The 26703-nt window shown below is 41.8% G+C and overlaps 1 protein-coding gene across 2 annotated transcripts in view; it reads left to right on the forward strand.

Moving 5' to 3' along the window:
- The window catches only part of XDH (xanthine dehydrogenase), a 166728-nt gene that overhangs the window by 96444 nt on the left and 43581 nt on the right, over positions 1-26703 (forward strand). For both annotated transcript variants that reach the window (XM_077485875.1, XM_077485874.1), the window contains exons 13-21: positions 1748-1857; positions 4645-4829; positions 9169-9343; positions 12660-12749; positions 13811-13980; positions 17902-18025; positions 21267-21386; positions 24991-25087; positions 25907-26031. In XM_077485875.1, the coding sequence (XP_077342001.1) occupies positions 1748-1857; positions 4645-4829; positions 9169-9343; positions 12660-12749; positions 13811-13980; positions 17902-18025; positions 21267-21386; positions 24991-25087; positions 25907-26031 (1196 nt within the window). The remainder of the gene's footprint in view (positions 1-1747; positions 1858-4644; positions 4830-9168; positions 9344-12659; positions 12750-13810; positions 13981-17901; positions 18026-21266; positions 21387-24990; positions 25088-25906; positions 26032-26703) is intronic.

Raw genomic sequence — 26703 nt, forward strand, 5'->3', positions numbered from 1 at the left:
TCGTTTGGGTACAACATTGCATGACCACGCAATTACCAGTTAAAGCAGCGCAGTGCCAAAGTGTAAAAAGACCTCTGGTCATTTACCAGCAAAATGGTCCGGTCTGAAAGTGGTTAAGGTTTGACCTCTTATTATATTGTTATGGTAAATCTGAAGACAAAAATCTGCAGAAAACCTAATAGTGTGTATGGGGTCTAAAGAACTAAAAAAAAGCTTGTTTTCCCCATCAACACAATCAGTGTAGATGGGGGAATACCTCTTTCAGAGCCATTGTGTTCCCCCAGCAGAGGGGGCGGGGAAAGCCGTCCCCGCCAGGAGAACACAGTTATTATTGCTACTGGGTACAATAGCCACTAGCAACAATGGCATGTAAAATCTGATGGGCTGGTTGTACCCAAGTTGATTGATAAACTTGGGTACATTCAGCCTGTCCATATATGGTTCGAATCTCAGCCGTTCCTTTCTGAACCAGCTAACATTTGAACTGTCTATGGCCGGCTTAAGGGGTTGATTTACTAAATCTGGTTCAGCTTTGTACAGAAACCAATCAGCTTCCAGTTTTTTTGTCAAAGCTTTATTGAACAAGCTGAAGTTGTGCAGGCTATATATGAGTAGCATTCTGAACAAATTTTCTTACGAAAATCAGAAATTTCATGCATTTTGTGATACGATGATGCCACCATTGATTTCGAAATTCGACCAACCAAGCCTTCAATTTCACCTCATGTTGCTACCAAAAACAACTTTCGTGGATGGGAATTTCCTTTTCTTTCTGGGATTTTTTTTTTCTTTCTGGGATTTTTCTTTTCTTGCGCCCATGCACATTTTTTTTTTCAGTTATATTTCTCACACGATTCTCCCATCATCGATTCCAAATTTGTTTGCTTTTCAAAATATTTTAAACATGCCCGATCACTTACATTCGATGGCCGCACGAAAGTCGCCTGTTGCTACGGCCCACTAAAGGTGCGGAATTCAAACGAAAATTCTTAAAAAAGATTTTCGAAAGAAAATTCTTTCAGAATTCGACCCGTGTATGGCCGGCCTTTGAAGCTGATTGGCTACCATGCACAGCTGCACCAGATTTTGCACTCCAACAGCTGCACCAATTTTAGTAAATCAACCCCTAAGTCCAAAATCTTTTAATATCAGTGCTAACTCAAACCTAGAACAGCCAATGCATTTCAGGAGCACCAACTTTCATCAGGGTTACAGTAAAAACAAAAAAAAACAATAATTGAAGTATTTAAATGGTAGGAATAATCATGAAAGATTGCAGAATACATCATAACAAAATATAATTAATCAGAAAATCTTGTAGCTAGCCACATCTAACCCCTTACTACTCTATCCCAAAAAAATAAATAAAATTCAGTAATTTTTAGCACAAGAATATGCATATTAAATGGCTGGACTGGATGATTTCGCTATGACTGGAAATAACTTCTTCTGTCAGTAGGTGTCAGATGATCAAGTTTATTTTTCATGGTCGGCATTGTAGAACCAATGGAGATTGTTAAGGATGTAACAGACTTAGTTCTGGTTATGCAAGCTGTTTAAATCAGGGTATTTCATTCATTATGTGATGACATAAGCTTTTTTAAAATTAGTTCTTTCTTTTGAGGGCAAAGTCATTATGCCCTAATATTTTCAGCTGCCAGTTTGTGTCCCTCATATGACAGAAAAGTGTGACTCCCAGTACGACTTTTCTCTGTTCCTCTTACATCTCATGAAACTGTATTTGCAGACAATGAAAGGATTGTACAGATGGATGAAAATTTCTTTGCCGGATACAGAAAAACAATATTAAAACCTCAGGAGATCCTTCTCTCTATTGAGATCCCATTCTCAAAAAAGGTCAGTTACACAACTGTGACTTGTACATCTGCCCCTATACAGCTCGACAACCAAACAGCTCAGCAACTATTTCCTGTGTAATTGTAGGCACTAAATGTTATGTCAGGCATTCTATATGTTGAGATTTGAATCTGAGTTGAATATAAATCTGACCCAAATTCCGTTCATATTTTACATTTCTGGCGGTATCTGACCCACCTATTTAGTGTTTACCTTCTCATTGCATGTAGGGCAAGTAGCTGAAATAAGAATCTGTATGTGTTATATTTACCAACTATGGGAAAAAGAATCCCCTGAGAGAGTACAACATTGGGGGTCCAGTGTTAGCCAGCACTACAGAAGAAAAAGAATTGGAGGGTACATATTTCAGATGATTGCAAAATGAGCAAACAGTGTGATCAGGCAGTAGGGAAAGCGAATAAAATTTATCACTAGAGGGATCACCAGCAGGAGGAAGGAGGTCCTCATTCCTCTATATAGATCTTTAGTTTAGGATACTGTGCCCAGTTCTAGAGACCTAACTTACAGAAAGAAAGTGATAAGATAGAACGAGTCCAGAGACGGGTAACAAAAATGGTGAAAGGTTTGGGGATAAAACATATGGAGAGCGACTTCAGGAACTTAATAAGCAGGGCCATCTTAACAGCATCATGGGCCCCTGGACAAAGCAATGCTATGGGGCCCCTACAAGTCCGCTCCAAATTTACGCACCCACTCCTAAGAATTAAAGTACAATATTTTCTACTTTCTGCTATGAAACATATCAAATTACAAAAATTTAAAACATGTCTTCATAAATGCAGGCCAAAATGTATTCAGCTACATGTCTTTGGTAGAAAGAATCCCTGAGAGAGTTGTACGCTCTCAGCCCCCCTTCACACCTGTATGCTCTCAGCCCCCCTTCACACCTGTATGCTTTCAGCCCCCCTTCACACCTGTATGCTCTCAGCCCCCCTTCACACCTGTATGCTCTCAGCCCCCCTTCACACCTGTATGCTCTCAGCCCCCCTTCACACCTGTACGCTCTCAGCCCCCCTTCACACCTGTACGCTCTCAGCCCCCCTTCACACCTGTACGCTCGCAGCCTCCTTCACACCTGTATGCTCGCAGTCTCCCCTCACACCTGTACGCTCGCAGCCTCCTTCACACCTGTATGCTCACATTCCCCCCTCACACCTGTACGCTCGCAGCCCCCTTTCACACCTGTACGCTTGCAGCCCCCCTTTACACCTGCACGCTCTCAGCCCCCCTTCACACCTGTACGCTTGCAGCCTCCTTCACACCTGTACGCTCGCAGCCTCCTTCACACCTGCACGCTCTCAGCCCCCCTTCACACCTGTATGCTTGCAGCCTCCTTCACACCTGTACGCTTGCAGCCCCCCTTCACACCTGTACGCTTGCAGCCTCCTTCACACCTGTACGCTTGCAGCCCCCCTTCACACCTGTACGCTCGCAGCCTCCTTCACACCTGCACGCTCTCAGCCCCCCTTCACACCTGTACGCTCGCAGCTTCCTTCACACCTGTACCCTCACAGCCCCCCTTCACACCTGTATGCTCGCAGCCCCCCTTCACACCTGTACGCTCGCAGCCTCCTTCACACCTGTACACTCACAGCCCCCCTTCACACCTGTATGCTCGCAGCCCCCCTTCACACCTGTACGCTCGCAGCCTCCTTCACACCTGCACGCTCTCAGCCCCCCTTCACACCTGTACGCTCGCAGCCTCCTTCACACCTGTACACTCACAGCCCCCCTTCACACCTGTATGCTCGCAGCCCCCCTTCACACCTGTACGCTCGCAGCCTCCTTCACACCTGTAGGCTCGCAGCCTCCTTAACACCTGTATGTTTGCAGCATCCCTTCACACCTGTAAGCTCGCAGCCTCCTTCACACCCGTAAGCTCGCAGCCCCCCTTCACACCTGTATGCTCGCAGCCCCCCTTCACATCTGTAAGCTCGCAGCCCCCCTTCACACCTGTACGCTTGCAGCCCCCTTCACACCTGTACACTCGCAGCCTCTGATTACCCGGCGCTTGCAATCACACAAAGTCCAGCCTCCTGGACCAGCTCCTATGATGGATGTCACGCACCTGGCACTGGATCAGTGTGACTTCCATCATAGGAGCCGGTCCAGGAGGTGGGACTTCGCAGTGCCGGGTGAGGGGGAGAACCCTGTTTCGTGTAATCAGGTAGTGCTTGCCCCCCTTCCCTTCAGAGGCAGCCCGTGCACCCCCATGATCGGCCCTGCAAAGCCCCGAGTTCCAGGCCAATCCCAGGCCTTGGGACTCGGGGTAAACAATTCTAAACAAGAAATATACGAGACCCGGGACATTTGGGGGCCGATTTGGGGCTATAGACCCCCTTTACTGATGCCACTGGCTACAGGTGACAAAGCTGCTTCTTTATAAATGTGTTAATATGTCCACCATAATTAATGTGAGTGAGTTTTGTCACCCTAAGACAGGAAGTGTGTTACTGGCAGGATGACCAGGTGAAAATAAAGGAACAATCCTGATAAAAAGAAAACAAATGCAGCCACCGTAACGAAGGACTGGAAAGCTTTGATATACTGTATTACATTTTTGTTCTTGGGTTTAAAGATACTTTAGGGTAGTCCTGGGAATTTTCTTTTGTTTGAAAATAACATGATGTATGATGGAATTGAAATGAAAGTCACCACTGCCACTAATGAAATGAAAATCATTCATTGAACTTGTTCTATATTTCTCACTGTGATGTTAATGAAATTATTAAAGTCTCACTGACAGTTGACTGGATGGTTTTACAGTGGCAATATTTCTCTGCCTTCAAACAAGCCTCTCGGCGGGAGGACGACATTGCTATTGTCACCACTGGGATGATGGTGGAGTTTAAACAGGACAGCCGTCAAGTGGAAAAGATCCAGCTTAGCTATGGAGGGATGGCACCGGTCACTGTCCTGGCAAAAGATACCTGCAAGGAACTAGCTGGGAGGTAATACACTGCAGATCAGATAGTCTTTTCAAATGATGGGTGTCCAGTAAAGCCCTCAAGGGCCACATACAGGCTGGGAATTAAGGATAGACAGTCATTTTACTCCTCTGCACTTCAGTTAAAGTGTTACTAAGCCCAGGACCCTGCTTTCAATATATCCGATCTCCTACAGTACACAGAACATGAAAATGCAATAGTTCTACTAAAAATAAACTGCTAAATACCCTTTCTCATCAGCAGTTAGAACAGTCTTGTGACTTCTATTAGTGTCTGGTTAAAGCTTGTAGGAGGAGTTTTTAGTCTCCCCTGATTGACTTATGAGGCTGCAGGACCCATGACCCTCTGTCTGTACAGTACTGATTGGCCCTGTGCTGATCACATGCACTTTTCCAAGAAAAAAAAACTCTCTAGCAAAACACACCAAACTGAGCATGTGTAGCTAGCCCCCTAGCCTTTGTACTATCCTGACATGGTTTGGAGACTCTGGAAGATGGAGAGGATCAGAGAAGACAGGATAAATCAGCCTTTTTACACAATACAGAGGATTAACCCTTTAGTTTTCAAAGTGAACAAGCATGTTTTACTGCATATACAGACTGATTCTACTGTTGTGGGTTTAGTAACACTTTAACCATTTAAAGAGGAAGTAAATCCTGATGGGTTTACTTCCTCATTGATTCCCTGCAAAGGTAAAGCATAATGGACTACTATGCATCGCATAGTAGCCCATTATGTGTCTCTTACCTGACACAGGAGCCAGCAAAGTCACCGCTGTCCCCGGTAGTCCGGAGCCTCCATCTTCTTGGTGGGTCTCGCTGCTCCAGCGCTGTCATTCATCGGAGCTGCGATGACCTCACTCCCGCACATGCTCACGTGAGCCGCCACTCGCGGCATATCGCCGTTAACTGCGACGCACTCAGTGCGTCTGAGCGCTGCTGTCTATGGCGCATTCGCCGTAGACATCGATGCCTGTCTTTTGGCAAATATCTCCTAAACCGTGTAGGTTTAGGAGATATTTCTTGGACCTACAGGTAAGCCTTAATCTAGGCTTACCTGTAGGTCAAAGTCGGTTGTAAGGGTTTACAACCACTTTAAGCCCCCGACCATTTGGTTGGCCAAAGACCAGACCACTTTTTCCGATTTCGGCACTGCATCGCTTTAACTGACAATTGCGCAGTCGTGCGAAGTGGCTCCCAAACAAAATTGACATCTTTTTTTCCCACAAATAGAGCTTTTTTTTGGTGGTATTTGATCAGCTCTGCAGTTTTTATTTTTTGCGCTATAAACAAAATAAGAGTGCCAATTTTGAAAAAAAACGCATAATTTTAACTTTTTGCTATAATAAATATCCCCCAAAAATATATAAAAAAACATTTTTTTCCTCAGTTTAGGCCGATACGTATTCTTCTGCATATTTTTGATTAAAAAAAATGAGCAATAAGCGTTTATTGATTGGTTTGCACAAAAGTTATAGCGTCTACAAAATAGGGGATAGATTTATGGCATTTTTATAAAAAAATTTTTTTACTAGTAATGGCGGCAATCAGCGATTTTTTTTATCATGACTGCAACATTATGGCAGACACGTCGGACAATTTTGACACATTTTTGGGACCATTGGCATTAATACAGCGATCAGTGCAATTAAAATTGCATTGATTACTGTAAAAATGTCACTGGCAGTGAAGGGGTTGACACTAGGGGGCAGGGGAGGGGTCAATGTGTATCCTATTTTGTGTTCTAACTGAAGGGGGGATGGGACTGTGCAGGGAAACTAACAGATCGTTGCTCCCTGCTCAGAGAACCGGAAACTGTGTGTTTACACACACAGCTGCCAGTTCTCTGTGTGCTCCGAACAATTGCCGGAGCCCGGCGTCGATTGAGACCGCTGGCCACACGCATCGGCTCGGGGAGCGAGCGGGGGCGCGCGCCCCCGGCAGCACGTGTGTGCCCCTAGTGGCCGTTTATGTTACCGATGTAACAACGATTCACGCAGCCGAGCCATGCACAAAACCTTCAGGCTTCTCCTAGAAAGCTTAACATGAAGGGGAACTTCACCTTTCAGCATTAGAACGACCCAAAACATACATACAAATCAACAAAGGAATGGCTTCACCAGAAGAAGATTCAAGTTTTGGAATGGCTCAGCCAGAGCCCCAACCTGAATCTGATTGAAAATCAGTGGGGTGATCTGAAGAGGGCTGTGCACAGGAGATGCCCTCGCAATCGACAGATTTGGAATGTGCCATGCTGATAGATTCATACAACACAATCTCCTGCGCTTGGGGGTTTAGTCTATAGATAAGTGGTGCAGCCAACCCTTTGGATTAAATGTGGAATGTCAATGGTCTTGCTGCCCTCCTCAGAACAATGGGTATCCTTAGAACTGAAACATATAAAGAAGAAACCACTGACCTTGTGCATTACCAAAAGATAAAATGTATTAACCACTTGCTTACTGGGCACTTAAACCCCCTTCCTGCCCAGACCAATTTTCAGCTTTCAGCGCTGATGCACTTTGAATGACAATTGCGCGGTCATACAACTATGTACCAAAATTAAATTTTTATCATTTTTTTCCCACAAATAGAGCTTTCTTTTGGTGGTATTTAATTACAGCTGGGAGTTTTATTTTTTGCTAAACAAACAAAAAAAGATGCAAAAAAAAAAAAAAAAGTTTGTTATAAAATTTTGCAAACAGGTCATTTTTCTCCTTTATTGATATGCGCTGATGAGGCGCCACTGGTGGGCACTAATAGGCTGCACTGGTGGGCACTGATAGGCACAGTTAAGGCGGCACTGATAGGCACAGATAAGGTGGCACTGATGGGGACAGATAAGGCAGTGCTGATGGGCACAGAGGGACACAGATAAGATGGCACTGATGGGTGGCACTGATGGGTGGTACGGATGGGTGACACTGATGGGCACTGATAGGTACCACTGATAGATGGGACTGATGGGCACTGATAGGTGGCACTGATGGGCACTGATGGGTAGCACTGATGGGCACTGGTAGGTGACACTGATGGGCACTGATATGTGGCACTGAGGCGCAGCACTGTTGTTGAGGCAGATTGTGGGCACTGATAGGTGGCACTGTGGGCACTGATGGGTGGCACTGTGGGCACTGATGGGTGGAATTGTGGGCTATTCTTAGCTGGCACAGGTGGGCACTGATGAGCTGACGCCAGCTCCCTGTGATCGGGATTAATGTCCCTCTCACGGCCGCCGGTGATCGGCTTTTTTTTTCTCCTCGCACTTTTAGCGTGAGGAGGAAAAATAGCCGATTACCAGCTCTGTTGTCCTCACATGATCAGCTGTCATTGGCTGACAGCTGATCACATGATAAGGGGTCGGGATCGACCCCTTACTCCGATCTATGATCCAGCAAGTCTCACAAACTCGCTGATCACAGAGTGCGCCGCACGCGCCCTTCAGGGGGCGCGCAGGCTGCTTGTGCATGGGACTACATCAATAGACGTAGTCCTGGCAAAGCAGGTCCGTGCTGTAGCCATCATTCGGCTATAGCACGGATCTCTAGTGGTTAAAAAATGTAGAAGCAGTGATCATACTCACAAACAGACATGAAAAAAAGGCTTGTCAATACACCAGCAAATGGAACTGTGTCTCTAGGCACCTGCAACCTGGACTGGATGTTAGAGAGGACCAGATGGCATCGCAAACGGCTTATGTGTTTCGAGGGAGGACCCTCTTCTTCAGAGCCAAAGCGACATCCAGTCCCTAATATCTGGTCCCAGTTGCAGGTGTCTAGAGACACGGTTCCATTTCATACCCAAAAAGATTGAGTGCTGTAATAAAATCAAAAGTTGCTTCAACAGAGTATTAGTCTAAGGGTGTGCACACTTATGCAACCATATTATTTTATTTTTTTATTTTTACTTCCCTCCACCTAAAAGATTTCAGTTTGTTGTTCAACTGAGTTGTACTGTACAGTTTATAGGTCACATTAAAGGTGTAAAACAAATCTAAAATGATTTATCTTTGTTTCATGTTTTTACATCACAGAAACCTGACATTTTAACAGGGGTGTGTAGACTTTTTAAATCCACTGTAGATAGAGATTGCAATAAAAACTGAGCCTTTAACCCTTCCCAGCCGTATCCAAATTAAATAAATTTTTTTACAGGTTTTGAGCATTACTCCCTACTGCTCTCTTTTTTAACACATCACAAAATATCAGAACTTGTGGCTTTCAAGGTCTTGAGTAGTTCGGGCCTGGGCTGCACATGAGTTTGAGCTACCAAAACTGTTGGAAGAGGTATAGAGTAGCAGGCAAAATAATTGTCTTCATCCAGTCACCTTTCTATCCATGCAGGGAATGGAACGACAGTTTGCTACAAGATGCCTGCCGAATCTTGTCCAAAGAGATGACACTGTCGCCCAGCGCTCCAGGCGGGATGGTGGAATTTCGACAGGCGCTAACCCTCAGCTTTTTCTTCAAATTTTATCTCACAGTTCTGCAGAAGCTGGAACAAGATCTGAATGGAAATGTAAGTGCAAAAAAATTACCATTTTTCCTTGGAGTTGGAAAACAAAATGTCTAACGGAGACCTATGTTCTACTGTTCTATTGACTTAATATGCCTATATCTGTGAAATATGGGAATTTTCTGATCACCTTGAATTCATTTTTTAATAGGTCATGTTCTATAAGAAACCATAAAGAGGTCCAAGTAGTTTCCAGTGCTTTCAACAGCATAGTAGTGTGTCCTGTATAAGGATGAGTCGAACAACCCTGGTTCGGTTTGCACTAGAACGTGCGAACAGGCAAAAAACTTGGACAAACACACAACACGGTTAAGGTCTATGGTACACAAACATGAAAAATCAAAAGTGCTAAATTTAAAGGCTTGTATGCAAGCTATTGCCATAAAAAGTGTTTGGGGACCCGGGTCCTGCACCCAAGGACATGAATCAATGCAATTTTTTTTTTTTAAGAATTCCTGTTTTTTTCAGGAGCAGTGATTTTTTTAATGCTTAAAGTGAAACAATACAAATGAAATATTCCTTTAAATAACATGCCTGAGGGTGCCTATAGTATGCCTGTAAAGTGGCACATTTTTCCCATGTTTAGAACAGTACCACAGCAAAATTACATTTCTAAAGGTAAAATTGCCATTTAAAACTGATCGCGGCTGTAATGAATTGTCGGGTCTCGGCAATATAGATAAAACTCATTGAAAAAAATGGCATGGGTTCCTAAATACATACCCAGGGCTGCAAGATGTGCTAAAGCTGGCCAGAGGAGTCTGTAGCCATTTCAGGCGGTCATACACAGTCAGTGCTCAGTTGGCTGAAATTCAGTGGGAATTCCACCTGCCCATATAACACCTGATTTGTGACATGCCCACCAGGGAACTTGACTTTGGCAATGCTGCAGTGGCTATACATGCAGCAGAGGGCCATCAACGAGTACCTCTGTTTATACGGCACAATGACAGGCTCAGGCCTTCTTTTTTTTTTCCCTACACCACTGGCTGATCATTAAGGATGCATGCACTATATTTTCACCATTTGAGGAGGCCACAAGGATGGCATCAGTGAACAATTCCTGTTGTGTTTCTGCTGGAGCAGACTCCCCATGGAATTATTGACAGGGAACTGGAGGCAGAGCAGCAGGAGGAAGAGGAGGACTTCCTTTCCTCTCAAGACCCACTTTATCCAGACACCATCATTCCTATGTCACAGAACACACAGAAGGAGGGGGGAGGAAGATGAGGAGGAGGATTCTGGCACTTTCATAGGCTTTGAAAAAGAGGGCTTTCCAACCCCAGGATTCTTGGGAGTAGTACGCGGCTGGGAGGCGGAAGTTCCAGATGCTGTCATCCTCCAAGGATGTGACTCCAAGGAGTCTGCTTCTCAAGCCTCTGCAAATTTGAGGCGCATGGGCAACTTCATGCTTCAAAGCCTGCAAAAGGACCCAAGAATACGTGGCATAAAGGAGAAGGATGATTACTAGTAGGCAACCCTCCTTGACCATATAAGTGGAAGGTCTCAGAACTCATCCCATCCCCACAGAGAGTGCAGAAGATAAAATCTCTTGAGGACACGTTAGAGAGGATTTTATTGAATGTTTTTCTTGACTCCAGTAGGTTACAGTGTTGTGAAAAACATAGTTTTGAGTCTTCTATTGGTCAAGAAGAGCATTGGAGAAGGCGTCCGCCTAAGTGAAGCATGTCAGAATTTTTTTAGTCCTCGCCGCCCAGGGCTGTCAGCTACCACATCTTATCAGCAGCGCCTGCATCACATGGTGGACAATTATCTCGGGGCCAAAGCAGAAATGGAGAGCTTTCCAGCTGATAATCCACTGTTTTATTGGGTCATGAGAATAGACCACTGGCCAAAACTTGCCCAGTATTCTATTGAGTTCTTGGGCTGCCCTACATCCAGCGTGCTTTTAGAATGGGCTGCAGGAGATTTTGTTACTGATCATAGAACGTGTCTGTCCACAGACTCCGTGGACCGTTTGACTTTAATAAAGATGAATCAGTCGTGGATTACCAGCTATGAAGCCCCTGATGTGGATGTCACTGATTAAGCCTTTTTGGGATGTGGAATCTCTGCAGGACTTTGAGGCTGCCTTGCTTTGAGGGTGTTCAGTCATTTTATCTGGAAGAATGTTTTTGGTATAGGTTTCATAGGCACAATTAACACCCAAAGAATTTTTCAGCATATGACAGGTGCATATAATTGCATTTTTTTACAGCAAGGCCAATTCTTGCTTTCATCAAGATTACCTCTATAGGGTTATGGTGGGATGGCGTCACAAACACCCAAAGACCAATTTTTCTGCACCTGTTTGACAGGTGCATACAATTGCAATTTTTTATAGCAAGGCCATTTCTTGCTTTCATTGAGATTACCTCAATTTTTAGGCACCCATTACTTCTATCCAAAGTCAAAGTGACACCAGAATGTATCCAAAAAAAACTCTAATCTTGTTCCTAGTGCACTACATTGTGGCCTCATCATACTCAGCTGTTGCTGAGCAAAATAAAGGCAGGTTGCAGGGAAAATGTCATTTTTTTGGGCTTTATAAATGCAATTATTACTGCAGCAGATTCTAGACATGGTACAGACCTGCCACTTTACAGGTAGACTAAGGGGACCCCCAGGCACTATATTGGAAGGAATTTTTAATTTTTATGCTTTCACTTTAAAAATCAAAAAATCACTGCTCATTTAAAAATTACGTTTTTCACAAACTTTCTTTTTATTGATACATGTCCCCCAGGGCAGGACCCTGACCCCTATAACTATTGTATGCCCAATTACTTGCATATAAGCCTTCAAAATTAGCACTTTTGATTTTTAATGTTTGGGTCCCATTGACTTTAATGGGGTTCGAAATTCAGGTATGAACTTTCTCTGTGTTTGAAAGTTCTGGTGCAAACCGAACAGGGGTCTGTTCGGCCCATACCTGGCAGGTAAATTTACTAGCAACCCTGCCTAAACATCAGGGTGCTACAACATCTTAAGTGATGATGAAGTTATTGTAAAATAAACAGGCCCATAGTAGAATAGTAAAAATGTGCTGGAGCCTAGGGGATATACAGATGTGAATAGGTAAAATAAACATTTGCAATTGTACACAAATATTCAGACTGAACCAAAAAAAAAAAGTTTAAAAAATGCTGTATGTATAGACAGAACAAGAAAGATACTGATTAAAAATGTTGGGAGGCGGTTACATGTTATGAGATCATTTTAGAAGTTACAGTAGGTTTAGTATGTGTGTTAAGAGGGGTACGAGTTTTTCAGATGTATTGGCATAACTGACATTTTGTTTCTGATATGCTTGATTTAGAACAATATTGAAAAGATGGTTCCTCTGAACTACAAAAGTGCCACTGAACTGTTCCACAAAACTGAACTGTCCAGCGTGCAACTGTTTCAGGTAAAATATTTGAGTATTCGCAGTGTGTGTAGTAACAGGACCTGAGGAATAAGAGACTTAAAATGATTGTAAACCCTCACCTTGTAAAACAACCCTTTCAGTTTAAAATAGAAATGAAAGGCAAAACATTTGTGTATAGTTAAAAAAAATATATAAAAAAAATATATAAAAAATATTATAAATACCTTTTCCCCCTTTTTTTTAAATAAATGATCTGTTCTCAGCTGTATAAGAGCTGGGGGAGGAGAAACAGCAGAACACTCAACTTCACTGTAAAATGCTGTGCAGGGGAGGTGTGTCAGGACAAGTCTGATCATTGCAGGAAAACACAGTGGGGCTGATTTACTAAAACTGGAGAGTGCAAAATCTGGTGCAGCTGTGCATGGTAGCCAATCAGCTTCTAACTTCAAGTGGTTGCAAAGCCTCAAGGTTTTTTACCCTTAATGCATTCTATGCATTAAGGTGAAAAACCTGTGCTGAAGCTCCCCCCAGATCCTCACTTTTTCTTACCTGAGCCCAATCTAATCCAGTGATGTGAACAAGGCATATCTTTTGTCCCAGTAGGGATGAGTGAAATTGAGAGTTTTCAACTCCAAAATTTCAGCAGCAATAAGAAAACTTTAGCCAAATTTAGCAATTTTTGTAAAATGCACTGGAGGCAATGAAAAAAGCTAAATTGTTTTTGGCAGTTTTTTTTAGGGACGTGATGGCCTTGTAATGGCTCTTGAGGGTTACAGAAGCTTCTTTCAACTATCCTGGACATTTCTACTAACAGAAAGATAAAAAAGTAAAAAAATATATATTAAAGCAGCTGAACTGAAATATTGATTTATTGCACAAAAAGAGCAATACAGAACACTAAATAAAGTAACCTAAACTGCCCCAAACCAACCCCCCCCCCCAACAAAAAAAAACCTTATAAATAAAGCAAATTTCACCTAAGCATCTAAGCAAAATTTACAGTTTTTGCACCACTCAACTCATCCCTTAGTCCCCATATTAGTCTGCCTCATCCTAGCTAGAATGGTGGAAAAGTATCATTAAACCTGCTTTCATTTCAGGAGGTTCCAGCAGGGCAGGACCCAGAGGATTTTGTGGGGCGCCCAATTATGCACCTCTCAGCAATGAAACAAGCAACAGGAGAAGCTGTCTACTGCGATGACATCCCACATTATGAAAAGGAGCTGTATTTGGCTCTGATAACCAGCACTAAAGCACATGCAAAAATAATGTAAGCACTGAATTGTGTTAAATCTGAGAATGTACTTGGTACCTGTCATAGTTACATAGTAGGTGATGTTGAAAAAAGACACAAGTTCATCAAGTTCCAACCTATGTGTGTGACTATATGTCAGTATTACATTGTATATCCCTGGATGTTGTGGTCGTTCAGGTGCTTATCTAATAGTTTTTGGAAATTATCAATGCCCCCCGCTGAAATCAACACTTGTGGAAGGGAATTCCACATCCTTGCCGCTCTTACAGTAAAAAACCCTCTACGCAGTTTAAGGTTAAACCTCTTTTCTTCTAATGTTAGTGAGTCGCCACGTGTCTTATTAAACTCCCTTCTGCAAAAAAGTTTTAACCCTATTATTGGGTCAGCAGGATGGTATTTGTAAATTTAAATCATATCCCCTCTCAAGTGCCTCTTTTCCAGAGAGAATAAGTTCAGTGCTCAAAACCTTTCGTTATAACTAATATTCTCTAGACCCTTTATGATCTTTGTTGCCCTTCTTTGTACTCGCTCCATTTCCGATACATCCTTCCTGAGGACTGGTGCCCAGAACTGGACAGCATACTGGACTGGTGCCCAGAACTGGTGAGGCCGGACCAAAGTCTTGTAGAGTGGGAGAATTATCACTTTATCCCTGAAGTTAATACCCTTTTTAATGCATGCCAATATTCTGTTTGCTTTGTTAGCAGCAACTTGGCATTGCATGCCATTGCTGAGCCTATCATCTACTAGGACCCCCAGGTCCTTTTCCATCCTAGATTCCCCCAGAGGTTCAGCCCCTAGTGAGTAAATTCATATTTTTGCCACCCAAATGCATTAATTTTTTCTACATTAAACCTCATTTGCCATGTAGTTGCCCACTCCATTAACCTCCCTGGCGGTACGATTATTTCGGATTTTAGGTGCTAAAAGCGGTACCATTATTTTGCATGAAAATTTGGCGTTTTATATTGTAGTCCTGTAATTCTTAGGAATAACTCTCTTAAATCTGTCCAAACCAGAGTCTAGCAGACACCGGGTATGATAAAGTTTGAAAAATGAAATCATAAATTATAATATAATAAATAACTATAAATAATTGTACCAAATAATAATATAACAATAATAAAAATTATTCAATAATGTAAGCAAATCAAAAACATTGAAATTTGCTCAGTTTCAGAATTGTCACTGTCATTACTTTTCAGTTTTAGATGACGGATCTCCCCACAAATCGCTATCCCTCAATTCTGCGAGTTATTACAATTTATTATCGCTGTTTTCTAGCTGGTCTAAAACCATTTTTGATGTAAAGTGACAGTTTGGTTGCTATGGACAATCTCCAGTTTCCAGGCAGAAAGAACAGTCTTTATTATATAAAACTGCATGCAGGACACTGGGCAGACCACTAGGGACAAAGGGGGGGTGAATTATTTACATACAGCAATGTAATCTGTAAGATTACATTATACTGAATGTATACTGTGTGTTTCACTTTTTGAATTTGGCGCCGATCTCCGTCCCCGTGCGTCGCAACGCTCGCAGAGAACGGAGATCGGGTCCGTGATAGATCGAGCGAGACACGGCTCGCTCGTACAGTGGGGAGACAACGCGGGATCCGAGGGAGAAGGTAAGTAAACCTCCTCCTGGATCCAGCGATGCAGTCCCGAGTCTGGCTCGGGCATACCGCTTTTGGTATAAAAATTCCACCCCGAGCCAGACTTGGGAATACCGTCAGGGGGGTTAATTTGTTCAGATCTTCTTTCCAGGTTTCCACATCCTGCGGAGAAGTTATTGCCCTGCTTAGCTTAGTGTCATTCACAAATATGGAGATTGAGCTGTTTACCCCATCCTCAGGGTCGTTTATGAACAAATTAAACAGGATTGGTCCCAGCACAGAACCCCCCTGGGGGACCCCACTTTCTACCCCTGACCATTCTGAGTATTCCCCATTTATCACCACCCTCTGAACTCGCCTTTGTAGCCAGTTTTCAATCCATATACTCACCCTATGGTCCATGCCAATGGACCTTATTTTGTACAGTAAATGTTTATGGAGAACTGTGTCAAATGCTTTTGCAAAATCCAGATACACTACGTTTACAGACCTTCCTTTATCTAGATGGCAGCTCACCTCCTCATAGAAGATTAATAGATTGGTTTGGCAAGAACGATTCTTCATGAATCCATGCTGATTACTGCTAATGATACAGTTTTGATAACTAACATCTTGTATATAGTCCCTTATCATCCCCTCCAAGAGCTTGCATACTATTGACGTTAGGCTAACTGTTCCGTAATTCCCAGGTATGTATTTTGGCCCTTTTTTAAATATTGGTGCTACATTGGCTTTTCTCCAATCAGCTAGTACCATTCCAGTCAGTAGATTGTACCCTCGCATGCAGGCCATCTGGTCTCGGTAATTTATTAATGTTAAGTTACTCAAGTCTATTTCTAATTCTGTTCTCTGTTAGCCATGCGGGTGCTGTGATGTGTCATGAGGACAAACACTGTAGTTTTGGTTACTGAAGCCCCCGATTCCCTTGTGAAGACTGAGGAGAAGGATAAATTCAATACCTTCGCCATCTCTCCATCCTTTGTAACCAGATGTCCTTCCTCATTCTTTATGGGGCCAATATGGTCTGTTCTCCCTTTTTTACTGGTTATATACTTATAGAATTTCTTGAGATTTTTTTTGCTCTTTCATGTTCTCTCTTAGCCATCCTAATTGCACCCTTCTTCGAGGCCAGGTGTCCACAAATTTTTTATCTCATTGACCTCTTGATGATGTTTAGATTGTTCATGGCTACTTTAAAAAAAAAATGTTCTGTGAATATTACAACGTAATAGATAATAATATTCTTGTGAACACTGTTGACACATCCTCTTGGTATCAGCAACTAATCTTCGTACTACTGTTACATACTACTGTTGCATACTCATTGGTGCTCCAACACAGTATGAGGTTGTGTGCTCACTGGTGCGCATACAAAGTATGAGGTGGGTGTACTCACTAGCTCTCCAGTCCAACAAAGTTTGAGGCAGGCGTATATACTGTCTCTCCAACAGAGTGTGAGGTGGGTACACTTGTTGGCTCTCCAACAGAGTGTGAAGTGGGTGTATTCACCATTTTTCCAACAGATTTTATCTGCATATGTTCACTGACTCTGCAAAAGGTTTTATGGTGGGGGAGTATGTTCAGTATAGGAAGTGAACAGCTACACAAGTTCTTTTCGAAAGGGAGAGAATGGAAGGTTTCTAACACAATGCAAAGTATGCTAATAATTGAGGTCGGTAATAACACACAGCTAAAAGAGACAACTCAAGGCCAGACAATAATGGTTAACATCATTTAGCTCCTAGCCACCTCACCTTTAAAGATAAAGACTAGTTTGGTGCTCTACAGAGTTCTTAAAAGTCTATTTGACCCCATTTGGCCTTCCATCATTTATCAATCACTTATTTACCCATAGGCATTTGATGCTCCCCAGCCATTTGTTCAATCCCTTGGATAGTCCCTCCACCCCTTGGGGTCAATATTGAGCACTTTGGGGAACACTGTTCTAGTCAACAGCAGGCCTCTTATTGATATAAATGGCACACGCATTATACAGGCATGGTCCATTGTTATCACCACCAGGAAACCCACCTTGCGTTCATCACTGGAGTGCATGTAAACAAGTGGTGGCAAAGAGGCCACAGGGAATCAGTAGCACTAACATGAAACAAAGAATTGCAATATGGTGAACAGAAATGTTTTGTAAAAAAAAATGTAATGCCAATTATTTATGACACAGAAGGGATATGTCATGCAGTTAGGGTTTACAGTCTTTCTACATGGTCTCTTATTTTCACTATTTATTTGTTATGCTGCATGGAAAACCAATTAAAATGACATTTACTAATTCAGGTATAATTTTTATGCTTACTTAAATACAGCTCAATTGATGTCTCAGAAGCCCAACTCATAGACGGGTTTGTGTGCTTTCTTTTTACAAAAGACGTTCCAGGAAGTAATGTTACCGGGCTCAGAAATGACGAGACAATATTTGCGGAAGATTTGGTAAGCGAAATAGGCAACACCCCTTGCCCTAATCACACATCTTTCATTTCATTTTTATCCCAAATGTAAAGGATAAGTCCATCCAAAAGTTATGAAAAATAACTAAAGAACCATATTTTACATTTTTTTTTGTGTTTGGTGGAGTTAAGCCCCTGACAGTTTTTTCTATTTCTTGGGCACTTCTGGTGAGATCTCAGTGCTAAGTTGTGTAGTCTGCACTTTTGCTGTGCCTATTATGAGGGGCTATATTTACCATAATGGCACACATGGGGCAGTGCTTATAGTAGCAGAGTTGAGTTAGCACAAATCCTCAAACTTTACAGACTAAAAAAAATAATCATTTTTTGTTTTTTCTCCTGTATATTTCTGTACATTTGTGTCTGAATTCAGCAATAAACCACAGTATACATGGAAGGGAATGCAGATAACAAAGTCTCTCATGGTTTGTACACGGAACATGTAGAAACATATAACATAGACAGCATGCTACCTCCAATAGTTCAATCTAGCAGATTTAAAAATAAAAATAGTCACATAACACAAGGGGCGGAGCTTGAACAAACCAACATCAATACTCGGTTGGGCCCAGAGCAGCATAAAAATATGGCCCTGCATCTTTGTTGGAAGTTTACTTAATATTATGGAAAAAGGAGTAGGTAGAACACACAAAGGTTGCAGAGGGGAGACAACACTCAAAAATGCAGCTGGACAGTAACAGATCCCACTGTTGGAACATCAAAGGCATATAAAAACCCAGGGGCTCTATTTTAAACCTTTTGCTGCAACTTACCTCAGGCACAGATCATGCTTATCTTTTTCCCCAGCCAGAGCAGCCAGTGAAGCACAAAAGTGACATTAGGGGTCTCATTTTTTAAAGCTGTACAAATGTACATAAACACATAAACAGCAGCAGAGGGACGGGGTTTAACCATGGCTTCATGTGTAAGTGGACACACCGAGCAGCGGCTTGGCTCAGGTGCCTGCAAAACAAGCTGCTCGCTGTGGAGGCACCCAACAGGAGGAAGGAGCCAGGAGCAGGTAAGTATAACCTGTTTATTATTTTAATGAAAAAATATTAAAGCTTTACAATACCTTTAAAGTGGTTGTAAACCCTTACAAACCACTTTGACCTACAGTTAAGCCTAGATTAAGGCTTATCTGTAGGTCCAAGAAATATCTCCTAAACCTACACGGTTTAGGAGATATTTGCCCGAAGACAGGCACCGCGCGGCATTTCCAACAACGGAGCGTGCGCATGCGCGGGAGTGACGTCATAGCGGCTTCGCCAAATGACAGCGGCGGAGCTGCGAGACCCCACCGAGAAGATGGATGGGCAGGACTACAGGGGACAGCGGTGACTTCGCTGGCTCCTGTGTCAGGTAAGTGACACATAATGGGCTACTAAGCGATGCATAGTAGTCCATTATGCTTTGCCTTTGCAGGGAATGAAAGCGGAAGTAAACCCATCAGGGTTTACTTCCTCTTTAAGGCTTGGCGTGTTTGGTATCTATTTACATGGCACAATCACCTTTTAGATTATAACATAAATGGGTATTATTTTGTGTTTCTGTGTGTGTGTGTGTAACTTGTATTGTGTATTTATTACTGATAATATGTGTTTTATAAACATGTGCACTAATATAATTAGACATAAAAAATTGCAACTTTTGCCAATTTATTCTTTAGGGTCCTAACTTTCAGAAAATATATATTGTGTGGGGGTTTTAACTAATCTTCAGGCCTAAATTATGCATTTTAATATAGAATACAGTGGTTTGTAGATGAGCATCTAGAGCAGGGGTCTCCAAACTTTCTAAGCAAGGGGTCGGTTTACTGTCCTTCAGACATTGGGGAAGCCAGACTGTGACCAGTTATAGTAGAAAAGGCTCTGGCATCAGTGCCCCATCATTGGTATGAATGCTCTATTTATAGTGTTAGTAGGGGGAATGGTGCCCTGTCATTGGTGTCATTTGGTGGAATAGTGCCCCAAGAGGCAGATAAAAGCAAGCAAAGTGCCACATCCAGCCCCTGTGCCGCAGTTTGGAGACCACTGATCTAGAGGGAGCAAACACCTAATCCAGTCTTCCTCAACCTTTCCAACACAGAGGAACCCTAGAAATAGTTCTCCGATCTCAGGGAACAACTGCTAAAAATTAGAAATCTACAACTCATGATACATTAGTGTGATGGTCAGTGGGAAGAATGGTCCTTACGCTTGTGGTAATTGGGAAGAATTACCTCCTTACAGATAGTTAAAAAGATCAATGGTGTCAATGGGAACTTATCTGAGAGGCAGAGATTGCCAAATGCTGAAGGAACCCCTAACAACCTCTAGAGGAACCCTAGGGTTCCACGGAACCCTGGTTGAGAGTCACTGACCTAATTTTTTATTTTTTTTTGTTTCTTTATTAAAAACACAGAGTACAAGTGAGTATGTGAAAGATAAACAAGAAATACTAATTCTTAGGTACAACTGAGGTACTTTTGTAACATAAACACATACATCTAAAGAAATATTAGACATGTTCATAATAGGCATATCCAAGCTATTAGTATAACTGTTGTCATAATGCTGCCCATTGCTATATTATGTACTGAAGGCCAAAATCCTAACAAATGCAATGCCTCCCTTCTTAACAACAGATGACATATCTGCCACACAAGGTCTGCCTTGTTTTCAGTGAGTCAGTTGATTCATAGACTGGAATTGTGAAAAGGAGCAGTAAAGTACAACCATTGTGTAGCACTGCAAGCAGGAGGCAGAGCCTAAATGTGTATAGAACAAATATGGCTGTCCCGCTGTACGTATACAATTTAAAAACAGAGGCAAAGATTTTTAAGGCATCAATACACATTCATAACATTATTTATATCAAGCTAATTTATTTGCCACGCATGTCTAAAAAAATATTGAAAAGACTATACATTCCTTATTTTCTGATATTGCTGGTCACATCCAACTGGATTTTGTAATGTTGAAGATGTTTTAACACTCAACTAAATATATTCTTGAGTTGAAATGAAGGTTGAGAATTGACTCCAATATTTATATGCATAAGAATATCTTAGTCCGTAAACAAATTGAAGACTTTAACTGGTATCTATCAGTTTGGGATAAACTGAGACTAATCTTAGATTTTATTGCAATGGGTCATATACATTCTTCTGTTTTATATAATAAAGTGCTAGCTATTGAAAAAGGATGATTATTTGGGAATAACTAAATCTTCCGCTCCAAAAGGTGACTTGCGTTGGCCATGTTATTGGTGCGGTAGTCGCTGACACTCAGGAACATGCACAACGGGCAGCAAAAGCTGTGAAGGTGACCTACGAAGAACTGGAGCCCATTATTACTATACAGGTATATTAAATGTGTCCCTTCCCATAGACTTGTATCTGAGGCATGACTCAATTTCCCAGCCAGTTAATATAACATCATATTAATTTAATTTCTTGCCTTAGCATGCTTTGACAGCTGCAGATTGGCATTTTTAGGATAAAGATACACATAGACGATAGGACCATTGTCATTTGGTTGATCTGTAGCTAAAACCATTTTTCTTTTTGGATAAAGTGCTGAAGGGTTAGTATCTCTCTCAGATTATATTTGTACATTGTTTATCAATGCCAGGGCTAGTTCACATAAGCCCTGTTGGGGCTTTTTGTTTATTGTTTAGGACTTGTCATGTTCAAAAATCTCATATCAAAAAATTGTCAAATTCATCCATATATACAAGAAGTTTGTGAACACCTGGCCATCACACCTCTTTGGAACTTTCATTCCAAAACCATGGGATTTTAAATGGATTTGGTCCTCCTTTGCAGCTATAACAACCTCCACTCTTCTGGAAAGGCTTTCCACAAAATTGTGGACTGTGTTTGTGGGAATTTATGCCCTTTCAGGCAAAAGAGCATTTTAGAGGTCGGATACTGATGCTGGATGAGGAAACCTGAATCACAAAGATATTCCAATTTATCCCATAGGTGTTCAAGTTTTCTACTATACACTCATATACTGTACCTGTGTTTTATGGAGCTGACTTTGTACACAATGGCACAGTTATGATGGAACAAAAAAGGATCTTTCCCAAATTGTAGCTAAGAGGTTTGAAGCACACAATTGTCTAAAATCTCTATGCGCTTTGTAACATTACCAGTAAACTTTTCACTGGAAACCTGAACCTAAAAATTTGGAGAGGTGCCCACATACTTTTGGCCATATAGTAGATGTGTTGCTCAGGTGTCCACAAACTCTTGAACATAAAGTTTATATATTATAAAAAAATCTGGATGCTAATGGTGAAACCATTTGTCTCACATGCGACCCTTTTAACCTCCCTAGCGTTAATCCCGAGTATGGCTCAGGGTAAATCTTCATTACCAAAAGCAGTAACCCCGAGCCACACTCAGGGATGCATTGCAGGATCCAAGCAAAGTTACTTACCTTGTCCCCATGATCCTGTGATTTCTCCCCGCTGTGTGTGCGAGCTGCGTCCTCTGCTCGATCTATCACAGTGTCGGGCTCTGTTACCTGCGAGTGTCGCCACGCACAGGGGCGGAGCCCGGCACCAAATTCAAAAAGTGAAAAGCACATAACACATACAGTACACTGTAATCTTACAGATTACATTACTGTATCAAATTATTTCATAGTTACATAGTTACATAGTAGATGAGGTTGAAAAAAGACACAAGTTCATCAAGTCCAACCTATGTGTGTGATTATATGTCAGTATTACATTGTATATACCTGTATGTTGTGGTCGTTCAGGTGCTTATCTAATAGTTTCTTGAAACTATCAGTGCCCCCCGCTGAGACCACCGGCTGTGGAAGGGAATTCCACATCCTTGATGCTCTTACAGTAAAGAACCCTCTACATAGTTTAAGGTTAAACCTCTTTTCTTCTAATTTTAATGAGTGGTCACAAATCTTGTTAAACTCCCTTCTGCAAACTTTTTTTATCCCTATTGTTGGGTCATCAGTATGGTATTTGTATACTGAAATTATATCCCCGTCTCTTCACCTGAGAGAATAAGTTCAGTGTTCACAACTTTTCCTCATAACTAATATCCTCCAGACCCTTTATTAGCTTTGTTGCCCTTCTTTGTACTCGCTCCATTTCCAGTACATCCTTTCTGAAGATTGATGCCCAAAACTGGACAGCATAGTCTAGGTGCAGCCGGAGTCTTGTAGAGCAGGAGAATTCTCATTTTATCTCTGGAGTTGATCCCTTTTTTAATGCATGCCAATATTATGTTTGCTTTGTTAACAGCAGCTTGGCATTGCATGCCATTGCTGAGCCTATCATCTACTAGGACCCCCAGGTCCTTTTCCATCCTAGATTCCCCCAAAGGCTCTCCCGCCAGTGTATAGATAGCATTCATATTTTTGCCACCCAAATGCATTATTTTGCATTTTTCTACATTGAACCTCATTTGACATGTAGTTGCCCACCCCATTAATTTGTTCAGATCTTTTTGCAAGGTTTTCACATCCTGCAGAGAAGTTATTGCCCTGCTTAGCTTAGTATCGTCCGCAAATACAGAGATTGAACTGTTTACCCCATCCTCCAGGTCGTTTATGAACAAATTAAATAGGATTGGTCCCAGCACAAAACCCTGGGGGACCCCACTACCCACCCCTGACCATTCCAAGTACTCCCCATTTTTTACCACCCTCTGAACTCGCCCTTGTAGCCAGTTTTCAATCCATGTACTCACCCTATGGTCCATGCCAACGGACCTTATTTTGTACAGTAAACATTTATGGGGAACTTTGTCAAATGCTTTTGCAAAATCCAGATACACCACGTCTACAGGCCTTCCTTTATCTAGCTGGCAACTCACCTCCTCATAGAAGGTTAGTAGATTGGTTTGGCAAGAGCGATTCTTCATGAATCCATGCTGGTTACTGCCAATTATACCATTCTCATTACTAAAATCTATAGTCTCTTATCATCCCTTCCAAGAGTTTACATACTATTGATGTTAGGCTAACTGGTCTGTAATTCCCAGGGATGTATTTTGGGCCCTTTTTAAATATTGGTGCTACATTGGCTTTTCTTCAATCAGCTGGTACCATTCCAGTCAGTGGATTGTCAGTAAAAATTAGGAAGAATGGTCTGTCAATTACTTGACTGAGTTCCCTACATTTCACATCCCCTTCGTCCCTAATGCTTTGTCCAGTGCCCTGCTTGTAGTTTTATATACTGTTCTTTCTGCCTGGAAACGTGAGAATGTCCATAGCAACCAAAAAGTGTCCCTTTACGTCAAAAGCGGTTTTAGACCAGCTAGAAAACAGCAATAATAAATTAGAATCACTTGCAGAGATGAGCGATAGTGATTCCTGGGGAAGTTCGTTATCAAACACTGAAAGTAATGACAGCTACAATTCTGCAACTGAGCAAATTTCAGTGTTTTGTCATACCTGGGATGTCTACTAGACTCTTATTTTACAGGCCTACAATGTGAAATGCCAAATTTCCATGCGAAACAATATACCTCTTTGAGCATCAAAAATCTGACATAATCATACTGCCAGGGAGGTTAATGATGGCTCCATGGTCTATTACTCAACCAATGTATAAAGGTTTTGTGATTATTACTACATGTAGACTCAGCAAACTGGAGCCTTATGAATTACAGTATGAACTTGAAAAACACAATAAAAGTAAGCAGTTTTTGTAGACTGCAATTGAGTCCCTATTAATTTGTGAATTATTTTTTTAAATAATTATACACATTTTGATGTGTTTTATGCTTTCTTTGCATTATCCTAGATTTTAAGCTCTAACGAGTTGGGCCCTCTGATTCTTCCTGTATTGACGTGCATTGTAACTGTACTGTCTGCCCTTGTGTTGTAAATCGTTGCGCAAACAGTTGACGCTATATAAATCCTGTATATTAATGATAATAATTATGAAACTAAGAACGACCTGAGTCTCTTTTTTTCTATCTGACTTCAGGAAGCCATAGACAAACAATTCTTTTATCCACCTATCAAAAAGATGGAAAATGGGAATATTGAAAAAGGCTTTCAGGAGGCAGATCACATCTTTGAAGGTGAGACAAGCAGCAAGCTTTTCTGTGTCTATATTTTGCATGTAAACATGAGTGTTTATGTCTATGTGGTGGTGAAGTTGCCCACATTCACCCTTGGGGCTTTACCAAGCTCCGCTCTTTTGGGAATGCTTTTCTTCCAGAGTGTGTCTGTAGGAATTTGTGACTATTTATCCAAAACAGATTTTGTGAGGTCAGTTACTGATGTTGGATTAGAAGCTCTGGCCCACAATCGGCATTCCAATTCATACCAAAGAGATTTATTAGGATTGAGGTCAGGGTTCTGTGCAAGGCACTTACGTTTCTCCAAACCAAACTCATCAAACCATGTCATTGTGGAATTAGCTTTGGGCACAAGGGTATAGTGATGCTGGAACAGAAAAGAGCCTTCCTCAAACTGTGACCACAAGTTTGGAAGCACTTAGTTGTCTAAAAGGTCTTTGTTGTAACATTAACAGTACACATAACTGCAAACACACAAATCTGACTACACTAATTTGAAGGAGTCTCCTCTAACCTTTGGCCACATAGTAGAAGTGGCTGTGAAAACACATATTATGGAGGTATGGTTCACCAGGAGGCTGATTCAGAGCAACGATGTTCAGTATACACTTCAGTAAGTGCATGTAGACAAAAGGTGGCTGGAGATCTGACTCTTCTCATTGTTTATCATGTTTTATCAAAGTAAATGTTATCCAGTTAGGATTTACATTTTCTTTAACTGCTCAGTATTTTACTATTTTCTTTACTGCATTTTTCACATGGGTGCGTTTATTTTTGTAAACTTTTAAAATAATTGCTTCCCAATTTTCCTCTTCACAGGGGAGATACATATTGGAGGACAGGAGCACTTCTACCTGGAAACAAACTGCTGCATTGCGGTGCCCAAGGGCGAGGATGGAGAGATGGAGCTCTTTGCCTCTACCCAGAATACGACTGAGACACAGGTACCCATCCTTCATCACATACATGCCAGCAGGAGATCAAAGCTTTCTACCTTTATTGTTGCATCTCCGCAATATTTCTCATAATTGCTTGCTATTTTTGAAGCTGTTTTTCCCCAGTAATATGACAGTCGGAAAAAAAAAGGAAATGGCTGTAATCTCTGCGTGCTTTTCAGTCACCCACTGTGCCCTGTAAAGATGTAACTGTTCATTGCAAGTCATATGACTTTCACAATTTTACCACAGTTTACTCCAGTGCTGCTGGATTTACTCAGAATTGACCAGATAAGGCTTTGCCTTTTTGCCATGCTGCCCTAGGCTCAAGCTTATGAGGGCCTCATGGTGATGAAAGTAAAAGTGTTTTCTACCCATGCTGAATAAAGCAACAGGTTCGTTTAATGCAAGCAACCCTTTTGCATAAAATGCCCTTTCTTTTGCTCTCCCTTTTGAGTGAAAAGAAAATACCTGGTACTTTCGTGTATATTAGCTCCTGTGATTCACACCTTTTCTCACTCATGACAGCTCTGGTGCTGGGCAAATGCCCACTCAAGTATCAACCCCTTCACGTGAGCCCCGTGATTAGAAGAATAGAATAAGACCCTGGAGGGCCTACTTTAAAATGAACCCGTTCCTCTGCACAAGGTTTGGTTCACTTTATAGGCTGCCAAGGCCGTA

The sequence above is a fragment of the Lithobates pipiens genome, unplaced genomic scaffold (genome assembly GCF_037356315.1).
Source record: "Lithobates pipiens isolate NorthernLeopardFrog02 unplaced genomic scaffold, aLitPip1_a1.2 Scaffold_18, whole genome shotgun sequence".
Lineage (NCBI taxonomy): Eukaryota > Metazoa > Chordata > Amphibia > Anura > Ranidae > Lithobates > Lithobates pipiens.